At 50.5% G+C, this 22,856-nt stretch overlaps 1 protein-coding gene and 1 long non-coding RNA gene across 3 annotated transcripts in view; one reads left to right on the top strand and one right to left on the bottom strand.

Moving 5' to 3' along the window:
* Window positions 1-17,082, bottom strand: part of OXSR1 (oxidative stress responsive kinase 1) — an 88,199-nt gene extending 71,117 nt beyond the window's left edge. Inside the window, exon 1 of one of the 2 annotated variants that reach the window (XM_040964951.1) lies at window positions 16,672-17,082. In XM_040964951.1, coding sequence (XP_040820885.1) covers window positions 16,672-16,741 — 70 coding nt within the window. In that variant the 5' untranslated portion in view covers window positions 16,742-17,082. Of the gene's footprint in view, window positions 1-1,461; window positions 1,679-16,671 lie in introns of those variants that run through there. The other variant, XM_040964959.1, reaches the window with a different exon arrangement.
* Window positions 14,286-21,501, top strand: LOC121145828. Its single transcript, XR_005882087.1, has 3 exons — window positions 14,286-14,303; window positions 20,045-20,208; window positions 21,406-21,501. It is a non-coding gene; the product is annotated as an uncharacterized LOC121145828 (long non-coding RNA).
* Window positions 21,502-22,856: the final 1,355 nt, after the last annotated feature.

Genomic DNA, 22,856 nt, shown 5'->3' with positions numbered 1-22,856 from the left:
CGAGCCTTTAACTTGATGTGCCCAGCAATAGGTGCTGGGCACTTCCTTTGTTTATGTTTCCTTTCATCTGATCATTACAGTAATCCCATGAATTAGGTAACACTGGTCTTACAAAGGAATGACAGCAAAGCAGCATAAGCCAAAGATGTAGGTCACAGAAACAGTAGCAGCCAGGTTAGGGTTAGGGTTAGGGTAAGGTTAGGGTTAGGGTTAGGCCAGGAAGCCGGAACTGCCTGTTTTGACACCGTGCTCTTAATCGGTAAGCAACTGCCTTTTCAGATTAAAGCTAACATTTATTAACTGATTACTGTGTGTCAGGTTAAATTATTGACTTGGAGTGTTTTAGTTCACTACTTTCATTTAAAATAAATGTATATTAAGGTCAATTCTGTTCATTGCTTACCCACCATACAAGTTCCCCCTTTTTCATAAAAGCACCCTGACCCATTGTGCTTAAGTAAAGGACAGACCTGAGAAGCTGCATTTCCCAGCTTCTGGTAAAGGACCAAATTATGTAGTTCTGACCAATAAAGTGGAAGGGACTGAGGCATCCAGGAAATAAGGCCCACTGGAAAGCAGTCAAGTGAGCCAGCCGATGCCTTTGCCCTCTTGCCATATGATTCTGGCTAAGGAACACCTGTCCTGCCACTACAGAGTCACACGCATGAGAAATCAGGCACTCCAGCCTCCGACAGCGCGACAGCGCGTAAGCTGCCACCCTGTCCTAGAAAAAAAAAAGAAATGTATCTTATTAACCACAACTCTTCCCGCCCCCGCACCTGATTCCTATCTGACAGAACCCCACTGGGTTGCTGCTCCAACACTGGCCTCCAGGAAAACAGCATCTGAGGAGTCTCCCAACAGGGGCAGTGCTATCCACTGTGCTCCACTCTAAGGACAGTGCAGGGTGTCTTTACAGTGACGGAGCACTGAGCGGGAGCTCTGGGGTCTGTGGCGGAAATGACGCTCGCAGATCAGCAGGTGTGGCTAGTGACAACCTCAGAGGGGCAAGGATTATGGCACAAGGTAAGGGTTAAGCTAGCACTTTGGATGCCCAGACCCCATAACGGAGGGCTAGTTCCAACTCAGTGCTCTGCTAATACACCTGTGAAACAACGAATGATGGCTGCAGCACTCGAGTAACTGCCACCCACGTGAGACCCAGATGGAGGTCCTGGTTCCTCGGCTCCTGGCTTCAGCTGTTGCAGCCATTTGAGATTCTCTGTCTCTCTCACACACACAGAGGAGGGGGAGAGAGAGACTGTGCCTTTCAACTAAATCTTTGAGACAGGGAAGCATGGAGAATAACACCAGTGGGTTGCCTTCACCCAAGCACCGCTGAGCTGAATCACACCTTACAAAGAAAAGACCTTGAGCTTATTCTGAAGCTTTCAATTTTCTAAACCCCAACACTGACTGAGGCTTTCCAAGATTCATGACAATAAAAGCCATACGACACACCTTGCCAGGCTGGTTTTCCTCCTCATCGCGATGCGGTGGTGCCCACAGGGCCTTCCTTACACAGCTACACTACCATGTCCATCATAAACTCCTACGTCCATCTGACCTTGAATGAAACCTGGAACCAAGAACAAAAGGTGTGCTGCTGATGCTCTAGATAGCATTTAAAATGAACTGGAAATAACTTAGAAGATTTCAGATCAGGGGTCAGCATCATGGCTCAGGGTTGACTAAGTCAGTGCTCATGACACCGCACATACCATACTGGAGCGCCGGTTCGTGGCCTGGCTTCTCCACTTCTGACCCAGCTGCCTAATAATGTACCAGGGAAAGCAGCAGAATGTGGCCCAAGCGTTTGGTCCTTGCTACCCATGTGGGAGACCAAGATGAGCTCCTCATGGGCCTGGTCCAGCCCTGACCTTTGCAGCATCTGAAGAATGAAGGGTTAGCTGGTTGAGCCATGGCACTTGTCCCTGACACTAATATAACAATAATAATAACGGATAATCATGTTTTAAGAACTCAAATATTGCCAAGGCATGAAGAAAATTCCCTGATAACTTTTTTTGCATTCCCAAACTCTCTACCACTTAAGAAAATATATTTACTTTTGATTGATGATGTTTACATAGTCAAGAAGGATACATGCCCATGTGGACCATTGGTTAGTATGGGAAGGGTCAATGATTAGGGGAAAGTGCATGAGACCGTTGTTTCCAAACTTTTGTTTTCTTCCTGTATCTGGGGCAAGATGGAGAGAAGCGGAGAAGCCACACTCAACATCCCAACCCCATCAGTACCCAGGGATGGGGAACAGCCACCATGTATCCCAGGGTCCCCAGTGTGGAGCACACTAGGAGGGTTCCACTCAGGCAGTGTGATAGTTCTGAAATGCTGTTGATTTCATCACCACAAGGTTGAGGAAATCCTTCTAAGGTCCAATGGCTGACACAGTCCATATCTGAGTCTCCATTTGCCCGGATATGTGCTCTCAATGCCTGCCCAGAAAAGTTGTCCAATTTGTTCTGCCCTCCATCCTCTGATGTGGTACCAGATGCCCTCTACAGGTCCCAATGGACTGCCATTTGTGCATCCCATGCACTGAACTGTCTCAGCAACAAAAGAGGCACAGTTCTAGCACACGCACTCCACAGTCAGACCACAGATGCTGCGATTACCCCCATGGAAGGAGTTCTGAATCCAGCAGTTTAGTTCGGGCATATGTTCCCAAAGAAACATCATCTGAAGTGACCATAGACCTGACTCCTGTGTGTGTGCCAGCCAGTGAGGAGTCTGGCTCAATCCATCAGCCATATCACACACTGGTGGTTGCAGCCTGGACCAGGGTAGCCTGTTCCCAACCCCAGTACCCATGAAAGTGCGAAGTTTCCAAGGTCATGCCTAGCTCAGCCCAGCACCACCCCCAACTCTTGAGCAAACCAGATACTGCACCCACATCTGCCCCAGACCTGATTCTCTCACATGCTAATTAGTGTCATGATCCACCCTACTGTGATCTGTCCCCTGTTCCAACACTCCCTGGTGGGTACTAGGATCTAACCCTACCAGGTAGATCCCCAGCCCCAGCTTTAGTGTGTACCGGTGGGTGGTGGTGTTCTATGCTAATTAGCCCAGCTCAGGTCTCCCATGTGCATCAGCCTGACCCAGAAAGGTCCTCCAGCTTCCCTCCTCCAAACCACTTGGTCTCTACCTCCTCACTTACCTGAAAATACAGTGGCCTTGTTGATGCAAGTCCCCCAGAAATTATTCCTCACCTGCAACCAACTCCCTCAATGATCTTCCCTCCCACATGTGTCCATTCCTCCCAAGCCCAGTCTTGCAGTGATGCGGTGTGCTGGCCTGGAGTTCTGCTCGCCCACTTGGGACCGAAGTTCCTGGCTCACATGCTGGCCTGGGACCCTACTGTTCCAACGCCCCCACCCCAAGATCCAAACACATTCACAGTTCCCCAAGCACACCACACCAGCATGCTGTGCCCCCAACCTTACCCAGGATCAAGCTCGTGGGGAAATCCCCAAGCTCACTTTGCCTTCATGGGCGTGAACCCCCAGATCCCCATACAGCCCCCCCAGCACCATCACATCCCCAAGGCTCCCTGCAAGCTCGCATCTCCAGGTGCCTACGAGTGGGACCACACAGGCAACAGAAGCACCCAGTCAGCCCCAAACTCTCTACTTCTAATGTGCTTAGGAAGTTGGTTTTTTTTTTTCCTTTCCCTGCAGCATTTTACCAGAAAGAACAAAACAGAATGAAACAATGAAGCTCAACAAAATCACAGTGTTAAGCAACATATGTGAAAAAACTACCATTCAGACATTTGGAAGTGTTTTGATAAGGAGGAGGACACCAACGCGCGCTGACTTCCCCTGAATACAATTCTTTTAAACGAAATGTTAACTCATCACTCAGATCCTTTTCCTAGCCTTCAATCATTGTTTCCAACAAAGTACAGTGTAATCTGGAGAAATCACAATATTTATTTTGAAGACTACAGCTTATTACAAAATACTATGTTCTAAGGATGGCACAGTAGCATAGCAAACTCATTCTCCACCTGCGGTGCCAGCACCCCAGTGGACACCAGTTCAAATCCCAGCTGCTCCACTTTCAATACAGCTCCTAGCTAATGGTCTGGGAAAGCAGCAGAGGATGGCCCAAGATTCATGAGCCCCTGCATTATGTGGAAGACTCAGATGAAATTCCTGGCATGCTTCTACCAACGCCTGGAAGCTTGCTTTCCAGGAGCCAGGGAACTTGTACTGGAGACCAAGGCCAGTGGAGTGGGACTGGGGATTCACATACATGTTTGGGTCCCAGGTGGACAGGCAGGGTGAGAGGGATGGGGGGTAGCGGCAGGGCCCCAGTATGGCATGCAGGTATGGTGTGCTAGTAGACAAGGCTTAGGGTCTTGGGCAAGTGGGTGGGTAGGACCTTAGGCCAGCACTCTGACCTGGAACTGGAAACCCATATATGTGCTTGAGTCCCAGATGGGTGGGGGTGTAAGGTCCCAAGCCAGCAAGCCTGCCTGAGGATGGGGTCTGGGATCCGCACATGTGCTGGGGTTGGGTGGGCAGGTAGGGCTCCAGGACAGCACATCACCTTTCTAGAACAAAGGGCTGGGGAAACCCACGTGCTCAAGGGTGAGGGGCCCATGGACTGCTCAAGGAAGGAAGTAGGGAATGTGAGGGAAGGAGGACTGTAGAGGGAGTATACAATGCAGATGAAGAATGACTTCTGGGGCACCTCCATCAATAAGGCCACTATACTTGCAGGTAAGCAGGGGGCTGAGACTGAAAGATCTGGAGGAAGAAAGCTGGAGGACCTTTCTGGGTCAGACTGATGCACCAGCCCAAGTGGGAGACCTGAGCTGGGCTAATTAGCATCAACCATTGCCAGCTCCACCCACCAGTGCACACTAAAGCTAAAGCCCAGCAGGGAGGGCTAGAGCCCAGTACCCACCAGTGAGTATTAACAGGGGCTGGGAAATGTTAGGTTGGGTCATGACACTAACCAGCACATAAGAGAATCAGGTCTGAGGGCAGATTCTGTGAGAGACACACGGGTCCACCCATGTAGGATTGCAATAACTAATGGTTGCCCAAGAATTGGGGATCGTGACAGATTAAATTAGGCATGACCATTGGACTCAACAACACTCATGGGTACTGGGGTTGGGAACAGGCCACCCTGGTCCAGGCTGCAGCACCAGTAGGCACACCCAAGAACAGGGAATGGGGCAGGTCAGGCCACAACATCCACTAGCACACAGAAAAGCCATGACTGGAGGGCAGAGTATGCTGGGTAAGGACCTAGTACCCACTGGTACCTGTGAGGTCTGGATCTGAGAATGGGCCTGGTGGGGGAACCTGGGGAACTCCCATAATGGGCTGCAGCTCCTACTGATAAGCCCATGAGTCAGGGCTGGGTGTTGGGTCAGGCTGGGCAGGTGTGTGGGTTGACTCTGGGAGTGAGGGCGGACTGGACAGGGTCAGGCCAAACCACAGCACACTAGAATGTGCAGGAGCCAAGATGGGCTACAGATTATGCCAGACTATCACACCTACCAGTTTGTATAAAAGCAAGGGATGTGGGGCAAGTTGGGCAGGCCTATGCTGCAGCATACATAAGCCTGAGTTGTGAATGGGGTTAGGCTGTGGTAGGTCAAGCTGCGGTATCTGAGGGCAAAGGCCAAACCAGGGGATGGCTAATGTAGGCTGGGCAGCAGCAACAACCAGCACATGCACAATCAGTGACTGGGAGTAAGCCCAACTGGTGACCTATGGGGACACAACACAGCTGCTGGGCTACAGTTCCCACTGGTGAACACAAGAGCCAGAATGTGAAGCAGCAAACTGGGCTGGATGGCTGCAGTATACCTCAGCATGCATGTGGGCTGGGTCTGTGCTAAGCCAGACTGGGCTAGACTCCAGTACCCACTGCTCCTCATGAGAGCCAGGGTGAGTACAGAACAAGCTGGGCTAGGTCTAGGCACCCACTAAACCACATGTAAGCTGATCTGAGGGTGGATGAGGTAGGACTGGGCTGTAGCAACCAATGCTAAGAGCCAGAATGGGTACTGGCAGATCAGGCAAGGCTGCTGTACCTGCCAGGACAGGAGGGCAGGCCAAGTCAGGATGGGTCAGGAACCCAGAAATCTGTGACTAGCAGGTGACCTGACGGAGGAACTTGGAGAACTCCTCTATCAGGATGCAGTCCCTACAGGTGAGCATAAGAAGTAATGCTGGGTGCAGCACAGATAAGGGCCACTGGCATATGTGTGGGTCAGGTCTGGGAGCAGGCTAGGCTGGGTTAGTTCACAGAACTCACTTGCAGATCTAAGAGCCAGGGTGGGATACAGGACTGTCTGGAATCGGACACAACACAGCCAGTTCACATTCCAGCCAGAACTGGGGGGCCAAGACAAGGCTGACTATGTCACACTGTTCCACAGCAAATACCAGCACATGCAACCCTGGCAGAAAGGAAAGGCAAACCCAGAGGGGGTGCTGTGGGGATTCCCATGATAGGCCATTGCTCTTGCTGCTGAAATGTGACAGTTGAGAATTACAGAGGACAAGGCTGGGTAGAGCTACAAAATAATGTGAGTTGGGTTAGGGGGAGAGCCAGGCTAGACTAAGCCACTGTATCTGTTGGTATATCCATGAGCCATAGTAAGTGCAGGCTGCTTATGCTTTGCTGCAGCATCAGCTAGCAAGTGCTGAGAATGGGGGCAAGTCCTGTCAGGCTAGATGACAGTACCACCTAGAAAATGCAAGATCCAGGGCTGGGAGTGGGCCAATTAGGGAAACTACGGGCACATCTCTGATAGGCTGCAGCTCCCATTACAGGCTGGATAATAGGATCGGTTAGACTGCAGCACCCATTGGTGTACACGAGAGCCAAATGGGATGCAGCACGAGCCAGATTAGTCTGCTGCACATACTGGCATGCACAGGAGTCAAGGCTATGTGTGGGCCTAGTAGTGGTTATTGTGGGTCACTAGGCTACAGTTCCTGCTGGTGTGCATGAGGGCCAGTATGTGGTGGGCAGGGTTAGGCTGACCTGCAGCATCTGTCGGGTTGCATATGACATGCGGCTGGGAACAGAACTGACTGAACAACTGCAACCACCAGTGTGCATAGGCTGACGTGGGTGATGCACTGGACTGAGCCCCACACTGGCTGGCACACAAAGGTGTCAGGTCTGGGTGACATTTTTGGGGGGGGATTCCCAACTGGGCCACTACACCCAAAACTCTGACCACAGGGAAAGTCACAGGATCTGTCGTCTGACCGTGCAGTACATGCGTCAGAACTGGGCTTCCTTGGCTGCTGAAGCCTGTGCAGTGGACGGCAATGCCCAGATGCACATGGGGGACATGAAAGATCACTGAGGCCTACAGAAAACACCCAGCACCACGGCAGAGGATGCAGGACAGAACAACATGGACAATTTCCTGGCCAAGCTTTGAAAACAAGTATCTGCTGAATGGAAACTCTAAGGTGGACTATGGCAGCCAGTGGACCTTGGGAGGATTTCCTCAATCTTGCAACTATGAAATCAACATGTCAGAATCACTGAAAACACTCAAGCAGTACCCACAGGACAATGTTCCACATCAAGGACCCTGTGATGGCATCACTGCCTAACTTCATCCAAACATACTGATGCAGTTAGTCTGCTGAGAGCCGCACTCTCCCCTTCTCTCCCGTTCCCCCAGCTACAGAGAGAAAACACATTGGAAGCAACTGTCTCATCACTTTCCCCATTCCTTGACCCTTTCCACCCCAATCAGTGGTCCATGTGGGTGTGCATCCTTATCAACTACATAAATATCATTAAAAAAAAAAAAAGAAGAAGAAAAAGTTTCAAAAGAAAAAAAGAAAAGGAAGTTCTTGGCTCCCAGCTTCAACACTGTCTCAACTCCAGTCATTGAGGCCATCTGGAGAGTGAATCAGCAGATAAAGATCACCACGTCTGCCTCTTGCTGCTTCAAATACATTTTTGAAATGAAAAAGGAGAGTCCAGAGTCCAGTGGCTAAGGTAATTGTTTTGCATGTGCCGGGATCACACATGGGCACTGGTTCATATCCCGGCTGCTCCACTTCCCATCCAGCTCCCTGTTTGTGGCCAGGGAAGGAAGTACAGGATGACCCAAAGCCTTGGGACTCTGCACCCACGTGGGAGACCCAAAGAAAGCAAGCTCCTGGCTCCTAGCTTCGGATCAGCTCAGCTCTGGCCATTGAGACTGCTTGGGAAGTGAACCAGTGGATGGAAGACTGTTCTCTCTGTCTCCTTCTCTCTGTAGATCTGATTTTTCAATGAAGCAACACTAAATAAAAAGGGAATACATTCACTTTTTAAAAGGAAAAAGCAACTTTTTCTCTCTCCTGGGAGTATGGAACGACAGACAGGAACTGTTAAATGTATGTAATGAACAACTGTTAGAGTCCTTCACTGCAAACAGACATCACTTAATCTTCTGGATGTAACCCATGCCATCCAGTTTACTTCCAAAAACCAATCAAGGCAGACGCAGAACAAGCGTTCTGAATTAAACTACAGCAGGGCCGAGGCCAGTGCTGGCCCTGCTGCCTTTAGCACCGGCCTTGCCTTTAGCCAGTCGTTTAACCCTCACACAGCTAAAGGTCTTCAACTTCAAGGTGGAGTCACTTACCTGACCATACCAAAATTTAACTCAAAAAATGTATCAGTCTTAAATAGAAGAGTTTAAAACACAGCACGTAGAAGAAAACACAGAGGAAAATAATACAGGGTTAGTATATCATGATATAGAGTTAGTAAAGATGTCTTCCATAACATTAAAAAATCAACAACAAAAACTATTCAACATAGTATTGAAGCCCTCACTTGAGCTATCAGGCAAGAATAATAAATTTAAGGAACTCAAATCAGAAATGAGAAATTAAAATGATCCTTGTTCAAGGATGACATGATTCTATACATAGGAGAACCAAGACTTAATAAAGAGACTACTAGAACTCATAACAGACTCTGGCAGGGAGGCAGGATACAAAACTAAAGAACAGAAATCAATGGCCTATACACAAAGAGCTCCATGTCTGACAAGGAACTTTTAAGTGCAGTCTCCTTTAGTGGAGAATCTTAAACACCTTGGAATAAACATAAACAAAGATGTGGAAGACCTCTGGGATGAAAAATCACTGAAAAAATAGAAGACATTAAAAAGATGGAGAAATTTAGCCTATTCCTGGGTTGGCAGAATCAACATCATTAATATGTCCATGTTACTGAAAGTAATACACAGACCTAACATGACCCCAAACAAAGTAATACACAGATTCAATATGACCCCAAACAAAGTAATAGACAGACCCAACATGACCCCAAAGTAATACACAGACCCATAGTGACCCCAAGCAAAACACCAACAATATGCTTCTCAGAAATATAGAAGACAGGGCCCAGCAGCATGGCCTAGCAGCTAAAGTTCTTGCCTTGAACGCACCTGGATCCCAGATGGACGCCAGTTCTAATTCTGGCAGCCCTGCTTCCCATCCAGCTCCCTGCTTGTGGCCTGGGAAAGCAGTTGAGGATGGCCCAAAGCTTTGGGGTCCTGCACCCGCGTGAGAGACCTGGAAGAGGTTCCTGGTTCCAGGCTTCAGATCGGCATAGCACCAGCATAGCACCAGCCATTGCGGCCACTTGTGGAGTGAATCATTGGATGGAAGACCTTCATCTCTGTCTCTCCTCCTCTCTGTATATCTGACTTTGTAATAAAAACAGATAAATCTTAAAAAAAAAAAAAAAAGATAGAAAAATTCATCTGGAAGCATAAGAGACCACGAATAGCTAAAGCTATCCTGAAGAATAAAAATAAAGCCAGAGGAATCAGGGTTCCAGACACCTCAAGATATACTAGAGGGCAATGGTAATTAAAGCGCTCTGGTACTGCAACAGACACAGAAGAAGATCAATGGGACAGAATAGTAACTCCAGAAGTCAGCCCACACACGCACAGCTAACAGAAAATGGAAAACAATCCAGGCAAGAAGTTTCCTCACTTCAACAATGCTATGGGGACAGCGGCCTGTAGAACAAACAACACCTCCACCTGTCACCTTATAAAAAAAATCAGATCTTCATGGATCAAGGATATAAAAGCTACACCCCAAAACCACCAAACTGTTAGAGGAAATCATAGCAGGCACTCTACAAGATACAGGTATTGGTAAAGATTCCTTTAAAAAGTCACCAAAAGCACAGGCAGGCAAAGACAAAATAAACAACTGGGATTATATCAAACGAAAAAGCTTCTGTACAGCAAAGCAAATGACCAGCCAAGTGAAGAAACAACCAACACAATGGGAGAAAATCTTTACACGCTATACAACCAATAAGGGAGTAATATCCAGGATTTACACAGAGCTTCAGAAACTCAATGACAGCAAAACAAACAACCCTGTCAAGAAATGGGCAAAGAAAACGAGCAGGCAATTTTCAAAAAACAAATTCAAATGGCTGATATGAAAAAACAATCAAGCTCCTTAGCTATTACAATGCAAATAAATGCCACAATGAGGTTCCACCTAACTCCGGTGAGACAGGCCTACAATCAGAAATGTAACAACACCTGCTGGTGTGGAGCGAGGAGGAAAGTACCCTCCTTCACTGTTGGTGGGAGTGTAGGCTCACGCAGTCACTAGGGAAGTCAGTGTGGAGAGTGCTAAGACAACTGAAAACTGACCGACCATATGACCCAGCTATCCCACTTCTGGGAATATATCCAAAGTAAGCAAAATCTGCATATGAGACAGTGACCTACAACCCTGTATCTATACAGCACGAAACACAATAGGGAAAACAGCACAACAACCTAGATGCCTGCCAAAAAAGGAGTGGATAAAGAAACTGATACGCCTACTCCACAGAATACTATTGAGCCATTAAAAAGAATGAAATCCTACCATTTGCAACCAAATGGCCCCAACCAGAGATCATTATACTCAGTGAAATAAGCCAACCCCAAAAGAACAAATATCATATGTTCTCTTTGATATATGGCAACCTTATATCAAAATATGCAACACACAAGATCAACAGATATCTAGGCAAACACAAATACATAGATTCACATACGTAAACTGTATAATAGAGACTGGCATACAAGGAAGTGAAGATATGTCACAGTATGTATTTCGCCCACAGAATAAAAGGAGGAGTCCCACCAAAACTGCTACATATCTTGACAGGAGGATGCTGGACTCTCTGTCACTGTCCATGCTTACAATGTCATGATATACTTAAGAAGCAGAATGTTGGACTTGCAACTGCTGCTGAAGGACAATGGGGAAAACAGTGGGAGGGGCGGGAAACAGGGGAGTGGGGAAAGGATTCCTGTGTCTGTGGAACTGTATCATGAAAAACAATAATAATAAAGGGAAAAAATTGAGAACCCACATCAAAATGCAAAACTTTCGTGTTTTCCAAGACACATGAACAAAATTATGGAGCCAGCATTATGCCATAGTAGGCTCAGCCTCTGACTGCAGCGCTGGCATCCCACGGGGCACGGTTTGAATCCCAGCAGCTGCACTTCCAATCCAGCTTCCTGCTTATGACGTGGCAGGGCAGAGGAGGATGGCTCAAGTGTATGAGTCCCTGTCCCATGTGGGAGACACGGAGGGAACTGCTTGGAGCAGCTCTGGGTCAGCTCAGCTCCAGCTGCTGTGGTTCTCTGGAGAGTGAACCAGCAGATGGAAGTCTCCGTCTCTGCTCTCTCTGCAACTTTGGCATTCAAATAAAAATAAAGCTTTAAACGAGAGAGAAAGGTTTTTAAAAATGTAAAGAATGAACTACAAATTGGGGGAAACATTTTAATTCGAAATTATCTTACAGAAGGCCTCGTATCTAGAAAGAGAACAACACATTCTCTTGCTCACTCTACACAGTACAATTTAATAAGAGAACAAACAGCTCAACAAGCAACCCAAACATGTAGAACATCTGATGGATACTTCATCAAAGAAGACAAAAGCGAACTAACCAGGCACGGCGAGATGCTCACATTAGGGAATGCAAATCAAAACCACAGTGCAATGCCTCCAGGATGATCACAATCACAAAGACGGGTGACTAACTGCCGACCAGGATGTGGACTTTCACACCTTGCCACTGGGGATGCGAAGCGCTACTACTACTTTGAACAACAGTACGGTAACCTCTTGAGAGGTCGGGGGCAGGCACACCTGTGAGACACTTGGTTCCAAGTGCCTGGGGTCGACTCCAGTGCCACTTTCAATTTGTACCCGAGGCAGGAGCAGAGGATGGCTCCCGTGCCAGGCTCTCTGCCACCCTTGTGGGAGACGCAGTTAAGCTCCAGGCTCCTGGCTTCAGCCTGAACCAGTCCTGCTACGCAGGCATTCGGGGAGTGAAGCAGCAGACACACAGAATTTCTCTTTCTCTTTTGTCCTGTGTCTGCTGTACTTTCCATTTCTGCCTTTCAAATAAAGAAATAATGTGGGTTTTTTTTTTTTAAGTTGCATTTACTGGGCCCAGCACAGCAGCCAGGTGCCTAAAGTCTTCGCCTTGCATGCCTGGGATCCCATATGGCTGCCGGTTTGTGTCCCAGCTGTCCCATTTCCTTCCAGCTCCCTGTTGGTGGACTGGGAAAGTGGTCAAGGATAGCCCAAAGTCTTGGGTTCCCATGTGGGAGACCCAGAAGAAGCTCAAGGGTCCTGGCTTCAGATCACTCAGCTCCCATAGTTGCAGCCACTTGGGAAGTGAACCAGCGGACGGAAGATCTTTCAATCTCTCCTGCTCTCTGTAAATCTGCCTTTCCAATAAAAATAAATATTTTTTTAAAAAAGAAGGTGCATTTACCACACAATCTATCAATTCCAAATATCCCCTGGTACACAAGCAAGAAAAATAAAAGAGGCTTACACAGCAGCCTCACTCTAAATGGTCAAGACCAGTATCCATCAGCTGGTACCCACTCCGAAGGAAGCATGCACAGACAAGCCTCAGACTTACACGGAGGCCAGACACACAGGCCCACACTTTCTATCCTCGCATAATTCGCGTGAAATGTACAGATGTGTGGTGAGAGCACAGGGGAGCAGGGAGCTGACTGCAAATGGACAAGAGGCATCTTTTCGGAATGATGGAAACGTCCTAAGTAGAGCTGTAGTGACTGAGCAACTTCATGAAATAAGTAAAAAAAAATCTCTGACTTGTATACTTTCATCAGTCAGCCGTGGTGATAAAGCAGAGCAACAGAAGTGTTTTGAAAGCGGACATGGTATGTGGAGTGGAAGCAGCCCAACACCAAAGACCAAGGCGCAGGATCCCCACGTGTGCGAAAGGCCAAACCGTACAGACAACAAGAATTACGACTGTCGAGGGTGGGAAGCGAAACGAACCATTACTGAGCACTAGGATCAGAGTGGTGACAGACGCTGTAAAAGTGCATCACGACAATGACTCACAACACAGTAAACAAAATCTGTAAAACCGGATCATGACGGCGAGCGAGTTTCGCGGCAGGCAGTGTGGTGATGCAGGCGAGAAGCCACTGCTCGCATTCCACCCTGAAGGGTCTGGGACAGTGTCCTGGCTCTGCTTCCCATCCATTCTCCTGCTCGTGTGTACCCTGGGGGGCAGCAGTGATGGCCCCAGGACTCGGACCCCGACCATGGAGTTCTAGTGTTCCTGGCTTGGGCCTGGCATGGCCCTGCCTCAAGTGGCCATTCAGAGAGCAAAACAGTAAATGGGTGTTTTTTTCTTGTTTGTTTTAAGTTGCATTTTTCATGGGTGTGCTTTTAAAAAAAAAAAAAAGGTTGGGTCCAGTACCATGGCCTAGCAGCTAAAGTCCTCACATTGAATATACTTGGTTCCCAGATGGGCACTGATTCTAATTCCAGCAGCTACACTTCCCATCCAGCTCCCTGCTTGTGGCCTGGGAAAGCAGTGGAGGCTGGCCAAAACCTTGGGACCCTGCACCTGCATGGGAGACCCGGAAGAGGATCTGGGCTTCTGGCTTCAGCTCAGCTGGCCGTTGCAGTCACTTAGGGAATGAATCATCGGACGGAAGATATTTCTCTCTGTCTCTCCTCCTCTCTCTATATATCTGACTTTGCAATAAAAATAAATAAATCATTAAAAAAAGATAGTGTACTATCCAGTCACATTGGAAATTTGTTTTTTTTATTGGAAAGTCAGATTTACAGAGAGGAAGATCTTCCATCCACTGGTTCAATCTCCAAGCAGTCACAACAGCTGTAGCTGAGCCGATCCGAAGCCAGGAGCCAGGAGCTTCCTCCAGGTCTCCCACACAGGTGCAGGGTCCCAAAGCTTTGGGCGGTCCTCGACTGCTTTCCCAGGCCACAAGCAGGGAGCTGGATGGGAAGTGGAGCACCCAGGACATGAACTAGCACTATTATGGGACCCCAGTACATGCAAGGCAAGGACTTTAGCTGCTAGGCTACTACACCAGGCCCCATACTGGTTTCCTTAATTTTTATGAACTCTAGATTGCAAGGGAATATGATAAAGACCGACTGTAGCCCCAGGAATAGAAAGTGCTTGCTGCCTACTTCTAGGCACCCTGCCAAAGGATGCCTAGTTAACAAGCTGCTAAATCACCAAAATCATTAAGAATGACCGCGACCACCCTCCTTCCTCAGAATGATGGGACCCCCTACAGGAAGCAAAACTCCTTCTCTACAACAGTATTAGGGACCTTGTTTCTTGGCTTTTCTAACATCATGCTGCAATTGAGGCATCCAGAGAAAACCTAGCTACACAGGACCCAGGCTCACAAAGAAGCTTAAACAAAAGTGGGGCTGGCACTGTGGCTTGGCAGGGACGGCAAACCACAAGGGCGCCAGTTCCAGTCCCAGCTGCTCCACTTCTGATGCAGCTCCCTACTACGGCACCTGGGAAAGGAACAGAATATAGCCCAAGTGCATGGGCCGGGCCACCCAAGTAAGAGACTCAGAAGACAGACACTGCAGGCTTTGAACAGCCCAATTCTGGCCAGTGTGGCCATCTGAGGAGTGACCCAGTGGATGGAAGACTCTCGGCCTCTATGTGTGTGTGTCTGTCTCTGAAGAAGGAAAGAAGGGAACTGAGAAGGGAGGGAGGGAGAAAGGGAGGGAGAGGCCGGAGCAGCATGATGGCTCAACTGGCTAATCCCTCCCTCCTGCAAGCAGTGGGATCCCTTAGAGGGACTCCATGTCCCGGCAGTCCCACTTCCCATCCAGCTCCCTGTTTGTGGCCTGGGAAAGCAGCAGAAGATGGCCAAAGCCTTGGGATGCTGCACCCGCGTGGAAAACCCAGAAGAAGCTCCTGGCTCCTGCCTTTGCTTCGGTTCAGTTCTGGTTACTGCTGCCTTTTGGGGAGCGAAACCACAGATGGAAGATCGTCTCTCCTCTCTATAGATCTGCCTTTACAATAAAAACAAATCTTTAAAAAGATGTTATATTTCAGGGCCCGGCGCAGTGGCGCAAGTGGTTAAGGTCCTCACCTTGCATGCCCGGGATCCCATATGGCCGCCGGTTCTAATCCCGGCAGCCCTGCTTCCCTTCCAGCTCCCTGCCTGTGGCCCGGGAAAGCAGTCGAGGACGGCCCAAAGCTTTGGGACCCTGCACCCGCGTGGGAGACCCGGAAGAGGCTCCTGGCTTCGGATTGGCATAGTATCGGCCCGTTGCGCTCACTAGGGGAGTGAATCATCGGACGGAAGATCTTCCTCCCTGTCTCTCCTCTCTGTATATCCCGCCTTTCCAATAAAAAAATAATAAAAATAAATCTTAAAAAAAAAGATATTATAGTTCAGATAAACCCTCACCGAGAGAAATGTGACAACACTTCTTTAAAATGCGACACACTGCAACAACACTGACACCTAAGGTACCTGAGGAACCTTAATACGGGCTATTATAAAACTGATACTAAGGGACCGGCATTAAGGTGCTCACGCAAAAGCACGCGTTGCCACGCCAGAATCCCCTGTATTTCATGTGAATGTCAGCTGGGAGTCCCAGCTGCTCTACTCCCCATCCAACTGCCTGCTAATTCACCCGGGAAAGCAGCGAGCAGGATGAGTAGCTGAATAGCCAAGTGCACAAGTGCCCATGCTCCAACACATAGGGTTTGGCTCGTGTGCGAGGGGGCTGAGCCAAGGCGAGCAGTGCCTCTGTCTGAGAACTACAACATAAGTACATAGGAACCTGTGCGCACCGCCGGCGCCTTCAGGTCCCTAGCCAAGGTATCCCCGGACGTCCTTCAGCCTTCCGATGTCACCCGCCACAAGTCCAAACCCCTGCCAGGGGCCTGAGAAGGTCGTCGGACAGGCCTAAGCCACGCCGAGCCCTTCCCTCCCCAGCACGTTTGGCGCGCCCCAAGCCCTCAGTGGCGACAATCTCTCCTGCCGTCTCAGGACGCACGAGTGGAACTCCCAAGCTCCTCTCCCTCGCGGAGTCCTCCTTCCTCCGCACCCCTTGCCAACACCTGCCCCACCACACAAGTCGGCGAAGCTGGCTCCGCACCCAGCCGGGCGGTCGGCACCCCCCAAGCCCACCATCCCAGAAAGCGCCCCGCAACTCCCACTCCGCCTCCTGCTGCCACAGCCTCCAGCAGGCCCGGCCCGCAGCGGCCCCCACGTCCCCGCGTGTCACCGCCGCCCGGCGCAGCGCCCGCTCTCACCGATCACCTCCTGCAGCTCGTAGTCGTCCCTGTTGATGGACCAGGGCAGGGCGCTCGAGTCCTCGGTCATGACGGCGGCCGCGACTCTCGGTCCTCGCTCCAACTCGCTGACCTCTCGGGTCTCCTCGCCGCGCTCCTCCCCACCCCCAACCTCCGCCGCCGCCGCGCCCCCACCAGCCGCTTCGGGAACAGCCCCGGCTCGGACGGCGCTCGGGCGCGGGGTCACGGCGCGGCAGAGCGGCGGAGGCGCGGAGCTCCCACGGACCCAGCCTCCTGCTCCTCCGTGTCCAGCACTCGCCGGCACGGCCCACGGCCCGGGCTTGGCCTCCGCAGCACCGCCACAGACGCCTCGCTGCGCCCAGCCCCTCCGTCCCGCCCTCCACCAGAGCCCCACGCACGGCCAAACTTTCCCTTCTCCCTCCACCTGCCGACGCGCGGCGCGCTGACGTCACCGCGTCGGCCACGCCCCTGCCGGGCCCCGCCTTCAGCCGCCACCCCAAGTGTGGCTGTGCTAGGAACCAACAAGCCAGAAACGCAGCAGGATGGAATTTGACACTGGAAGGGAAATAATGCTTTAAAAGGTGTTAAGAAAGAGCAACGCAAAGCCACTCAAGAACCTAGAGTATCCCGGAGGAGGTTGCCACACTAAGCATGGCGACTAGAGGCAGGCCCGGGGGGAAGGGGCGGAGCCACTTGGAGCGCTAGGGCACGTTGCCGACTCCGTCGTCACCTCATTGGTTGGTTTGAGAAGGACTCAGAAGGAGAGTGGGTGTGTGGGGACGTCAGTCATAAATTAATCCCGCCTCCAGGCGCCCCGAGCTGCTCCAGGCTGGGGTTCCAATCCACGCTTCCTAGTCCCCGGCTGGCGCTGTATCGACGTCACGGCGTCGGGACGTGCAGACAGCCGCGCGGCGTGTGGGGATCCCGGGAGCGGCGGGGTGGGGAATCCTCGGCTTGAGGCCGGGACTGCCGGGACTGCCGGGACTGCCGGGACTGCCGGGGCTGCCGGGGCTGCCGGGACTGCCGGGACTGCCGGGGCTAGGAGGAGAGGCCGGGGCAGCCGGGCTGTAGGGCTGCCAGGGCTGCCGGTCTGGGAGGAGAGGCCGGGGCTGCCGGTCTGGGAGGAGAGGCCGGGGCTGCCGGGCCGCCGGGCTCCCGGCTGAGGGGAACCGGTAGCTGGTCCCGGCCGACAGTTTATTGTCTCGGCAGCTCCGATCATCTGTGAGGAGCGAGGTCGGTTCTCGGCTCTCCAGGCTTCGAGAAGTTGCCTCGTCCCCGCACGTCGCGGCTGGGGTCGCTATGGCTGGGCTGAGCCCGACTGCTGCACCGGGCTGGGGCCGCCGGCCGCGTGGACCGTGTGCCCGGCCGGACGCGGCCTGCTGCGGTTCCCCACGGCTGCGGTGGGAAGCCAGGCGCGGGCCCCGCCGCTCCTGCCGCCTCCTGGCCTGGCTTCCCTCAGGGAGTAACGGAGTGAGGGGTAGAGAGAGGCTGAATGTGATAGCGAGGGTGGAAAAACCGCAGGCTTGCACTGGTGGAAATATTCCAGAACTAGGGATAATTATTTACATGAAAGGCACAGTTTACGGAAAGAGAAGCCTTCCACGTGCTGGTTCTCTCCCCGAGGTGCCCCGACATGCAGATCTGAGCAGATTGGAACCCAAGGGGCAGGTAACCTCCACATGGAGTTCTTGGCTGCTGGCTTCAGCCCGGTGGAAAGTGACCCAGCAGGTGGAAGATCTCATTAGTGAAAACATACTCCAGTCTGTGACGCGAACAATGTGATTTAAGTGAAGCAGTTAATTAAGATTGCTTCCATAAAAATACTTAGGACCATGAACATAAACGTCATTTGCATAACAGTGAAGACAATGCAATTTAAGACTCAAATGAGTTCTCTTGTTTTTACTTCTCACTGGGTAAGAAAAGGTTTGAAGGTACAGGGCCATGTGCGCTGATGGCCGTGAGTGGGAACAGAAGCTGCTTACAAGGTCTAAGTTGGTAGAAGGTCTTTGAAAAATAGTTGGAAATTACCCAGCAGCACAGAAGCTGGGCTTGCTCCCACAGTTAAGTAATATTCACAAAAATACCTACATATGCACATTTTGGAAGTCATTAATGAGAAACATCCAAATAAGGTCTAAAGAAAAGTAATATTCCTGGGTCTGGCATAGTGGCCTAGCAGCTAAAGTCCTCACCTTGAACACGCCAGGATCCCATATAGGCGCTAGTTCTAATCCCAACAGCCCCACTTCCCATCCAGCTCCCTGCTTGTGGCCTGGGAAAGCAGTCAAGGACGGCCCAAAGCTTTGGGACCCTGTACCTGCGTGGGAGACCTGGAGGAAGAGCTTCTCGCTCCTGGCTTCGGATTGGCTGAGCTTGGCCACTGCAGTCACTTGGGGAGTGAATCATCAGATCGAAGATCTTCCATCTCTCCTCCTCTCTATATATATCTGCCTTTCCAATAAAAAATAAATAAATCTTTAAAAATAAAATTCCTACAGTGAATACTACAGCCTCATTAAATAACTTGAGTGAAATTCAAAACGGTGTTGCTGGAAACAAAGTATAATGGGTGAAATAGGATTTCACTCACCAAAACGTCACAAGAAAAGCTTTAGGAAATTAGAGCAAGGAAAAGTCAGGCCTTTCTGCTCGGTGGTCTGGGTATTTAACAATGATTAAGTTGCCATGAGGGACAGCCGAATCCTTTATGAGAGTCCCTTTTTTGAATCCTGGCTCCTCTGCTTGCAAGCCAGCTCTCAGTCACTGCTCACCCAGGGAGGCAGTGGGTGATGGCTAAAGTAGTTAGGGCCCCACTACCTACATGGATTACCTAGATAGTGTACACTGCTGCCTTCAGCCTGGCCTTGCTTAATCCAGATAACTGTTCATGTCCTTGTTTATTGTTTTTTAATATTTATTTATTAATTGGAAAGTCAGATATACAGAGAGGAGGAGAGACAGAGAGGAAGATCTTCCGGCCAATGATTCACTCCCCAAGTGAGCACAACGGCCGGTACTGCGCCCATCTGAAGCCAGGAGTCAGGAACTTCTTCCAGGTATCCCATATGGGGTGCAGGGTCCCAAGGCTTTGGGCTATCCTCAACTGCTTTCCCAGGTCACAGGCAGGGAGCTGGATGGGAAGTGGAGCAGCTGGGATTAGAACCGGCACCCGTATGGGATCCCAGCGTGTTCAAGGTGAGAACTTCAGCTGCTAGGCCACGCCGCCGGGCCCACATGTACTTGTTTAAAGTGTGGTTCATCATTTAGGATTTAAAGTTCAGTTTCTCACCTCTCGGGTAGCGCTCAGGGTAAAGAAGTGCCCGACACCCCACACTCCAGTGCCAGGCTTGCCTGCCCCTCCTTGGCACAGGCCGTATCTCTTTCCAGGAATGCCACCCCTCTGGGCCTCGCCCGAGCTTGATGCCACCCTGAGGACACCCGGGGCCACCTGCCATGTCAGCCAGGCTGTTTCTGAGCACTTTTCCTGTGGACCCACCGACTGCACATCTACAAGCAACTGCTCCGGATTGCAAGGTGAGCACCCAAGGTGCCCGAGGGCTGGAAAGGAAGTAGCAGATCTTTATGGGGTCCTAGATTTGGCCTTCACATCGCCTTGCCAACATCAGAACAACTCCGGAATTCGCCAAGAGCTGCTCCTAGTGCTCTTTCAGGAATACTGACGGAAAGGAGTATCAGAGCCTCTGAGGGATGCATGCCATGTGTAGGAACACTCAGAAGCAGCTTCGCACTGTCTTCCATGCCTCATCCCCTTGTCTTGCTGTGAAACAGCGGGGAGACAGACCTGGGTCCCAGGGAGTGGCTCCATTTACTGTCCTCAGTGCGTTTTGTGGTTGCTATAAATGACCTGCACCCCTCAGAGGCCACTGGCTAACTCTGGCCATGGGTTTGTCACTGAATCCATGGGTTTGTCTTCCAACCTTAGTGTCGCTTGCTCTCTGAACACACAAGAGATAAGTTCAATCCGTGGGAACGACAATGATTGGTTCATAGCATACATTCAAATGTAAAAGGTCAATAAAATCTTCATAACAACAATTCGTTTTAAATGCTGACAAAGTGCCAGGTATCTGCAAAGGGGTACAAATACCATAATTACTCAGCTAGCCTCATGAGCTGTTTTAACACTGATTGGTTTGAAAGGCAGAGCTATAGAGACAGACAGAAATACTTTATCTGCTGTTCACTCCATAAATGGTTTCTACAGTCTGGGCTAGGCCAGGCAGAAACCATCCAGGTCTCCCATGTGGGCTGAGCTCCCCAAGCACTTGGGCCATCCGCTGCCACTCTACCAGGCCCATGAGCAGGGAGCTGATCAGCAGTGGAGTCACCAGGGTTCAAACCAGCACCCATATGGGACAGTGATGTTGCAGGTCGAGGTTTAGTGTGCTGGACCACAGCACCAGCTCCAGTGTCATGAGGGGTGTTTTTTTTTTTTTTTTTTTTTTTGGCCAGGTTTACAGTTATATCTACAAAAACTTTAAAAACAAATTGTCTGGATGAGTGTCTGGAAATGCTGAACGCAGCAGTAAGAGATAGTAGATAGCAGTAAGATGAGTTGGTGGGGATAGGTGAACGAAGGATTACAAAGATGGGTGAGGCAGAGTGGGCGGGCAGTGACCCAGGCCTACTTCCTCAGGAACAGGCCTCAGCACCACCCCATGACATCCTCCCTTCTCACTGCTGCGTCCCCTCCTGTCCATGCATGCACAGGTTCCTACTGGAAAACATGGCTGAGGAGCTCAAGGCTTTCACCTTCCTGGAACAGTGTGAAGCTCCCAGTAGCTTTGGCACCCACACCAAACCAGTATACCCAGTAGAGTAGCCTCTGGCTGTCTGGACCATGAGTTCACAACGTGGGACCAGCACTGGGACACAACGGGTTAAACCATTGCCTGCTACTCCGCCGTAACAGCACCAGTTCAAGTCCCTTCTACTGCACTTCCGACCCAGCTTCCTGCTAACACACCTGGGAAAGCAGGAGACTAGTCCTAGTGCTTATGCCCCTGGACCCACAAGGGAGACCAGAAGAAAGTCCTGGCACCGCACCAGGCTTTGGAGCAGCCCAGCTCTGCTGTTGTGGCCCTTTGGATAGTAAACCAACAGATACAAGACCTCTCCTTGCTCTCTCTCTTTCTCTCCTTCAAATAAATAACTGAACTTAAAAAAAAAATTAGGATAGGGCCCGGCGCGGTGGCGCAAGTGGTTAAGTCCTCGCCTTGCACGCCCGGGATCCCATATGGGCGCCGGTTCTAATCCCGGCAGCCCGGCTTCCCTTCCAGCTCCCTGCCTGTGGCCTGGGAAAGCAGTCGAGGACGGCCCAAAGCTTTAGGACGGCCCAAAGCTTTGGGACCCTGCACCCGCGTGAGAGACCCGGAAGAGGCTCCTGGCTTCGGATCGGCATAGTATCGACCCGTTGCGGCTCACTTGGGGAGTGAATCATTGCATGGAAGATCTTCCTCTCTGTCTCTCCTCTCTGTATATCCGCCTTTCCAATAAAAAATAATAAAAATAAATCTTTAAAAAATAAAAAAAAAAAATTAGGATACCTAGACACGGAGACTATGGTGCCCTTTAGCCTCTTTCAAATCCCAGTGTCAACTATAGTATAGTAATGATATAGGGGAAGTCAGTGAGGGGAGAGGGAATTGGGGAGGGGATAAGAAAAGCCCACGATCTATGGAACTGTATCATAAAATGATAATAATATTTAAAAAAAAAGAAACTTTTAAAAAAAAATCCCAGTGTAGAGTTGCGTGAACCATCCTGCACGTGTTCCCTTCAGAATAGTCTAAGGGGGCATAACTGTTCACCACCAGAGGGTCCTGGAGCAGGTGCCGCTTCCCAGGCAAGCTGAGTGGCAATGGTCATGACAGAGACAGGACAGTGTGACCTCTGGCCATCCCAGCCAGGAGACAGAGCAAAGTGCATCCCACCATTCCCAGCGATGACTCGGTCTCTCTCAGAGACCTGGCCCTCTGGCCCAGGCCCTGCCCTTGCCCCTGCTCCAGGTGTCTGGTTGGGCATAAGACTCTGAAAGTCATTGCAGCAACTTCTCCTACAGAATCCTGAGGGGTCCCAGGCAGAAAGCAGCTCCCTGAAGCCTGCGCAGGTGGCACTCACGGGCAGAAAGCCAGTGACTGGAGCCACGCAGTCGGATTGTG

Source organism: Ochotona curzoniae, unplaced genomic scaffold (assembly GCF_017591425.1).
Source record: "Ochotona curzoniae isolate NIBS_2020 unplaced genomic scaffold, NIBS_Ocur_1.0 contig_1302, whole genome shotgun sequence".
In the NCBI taxonomy this organism is placed as follows: domain Eukaryota; kingdom Metazoa; phylum Chordata; class Mammalia; order Lagomorpha; family Ochotonidae; genus Ochotona; species Ochotona curzoniae.
The sequence above is the reverse complement of the archived record's forward strand: the minus strand, read 5'-3'. Positions and strand labels throughout refer to the sequence as shown.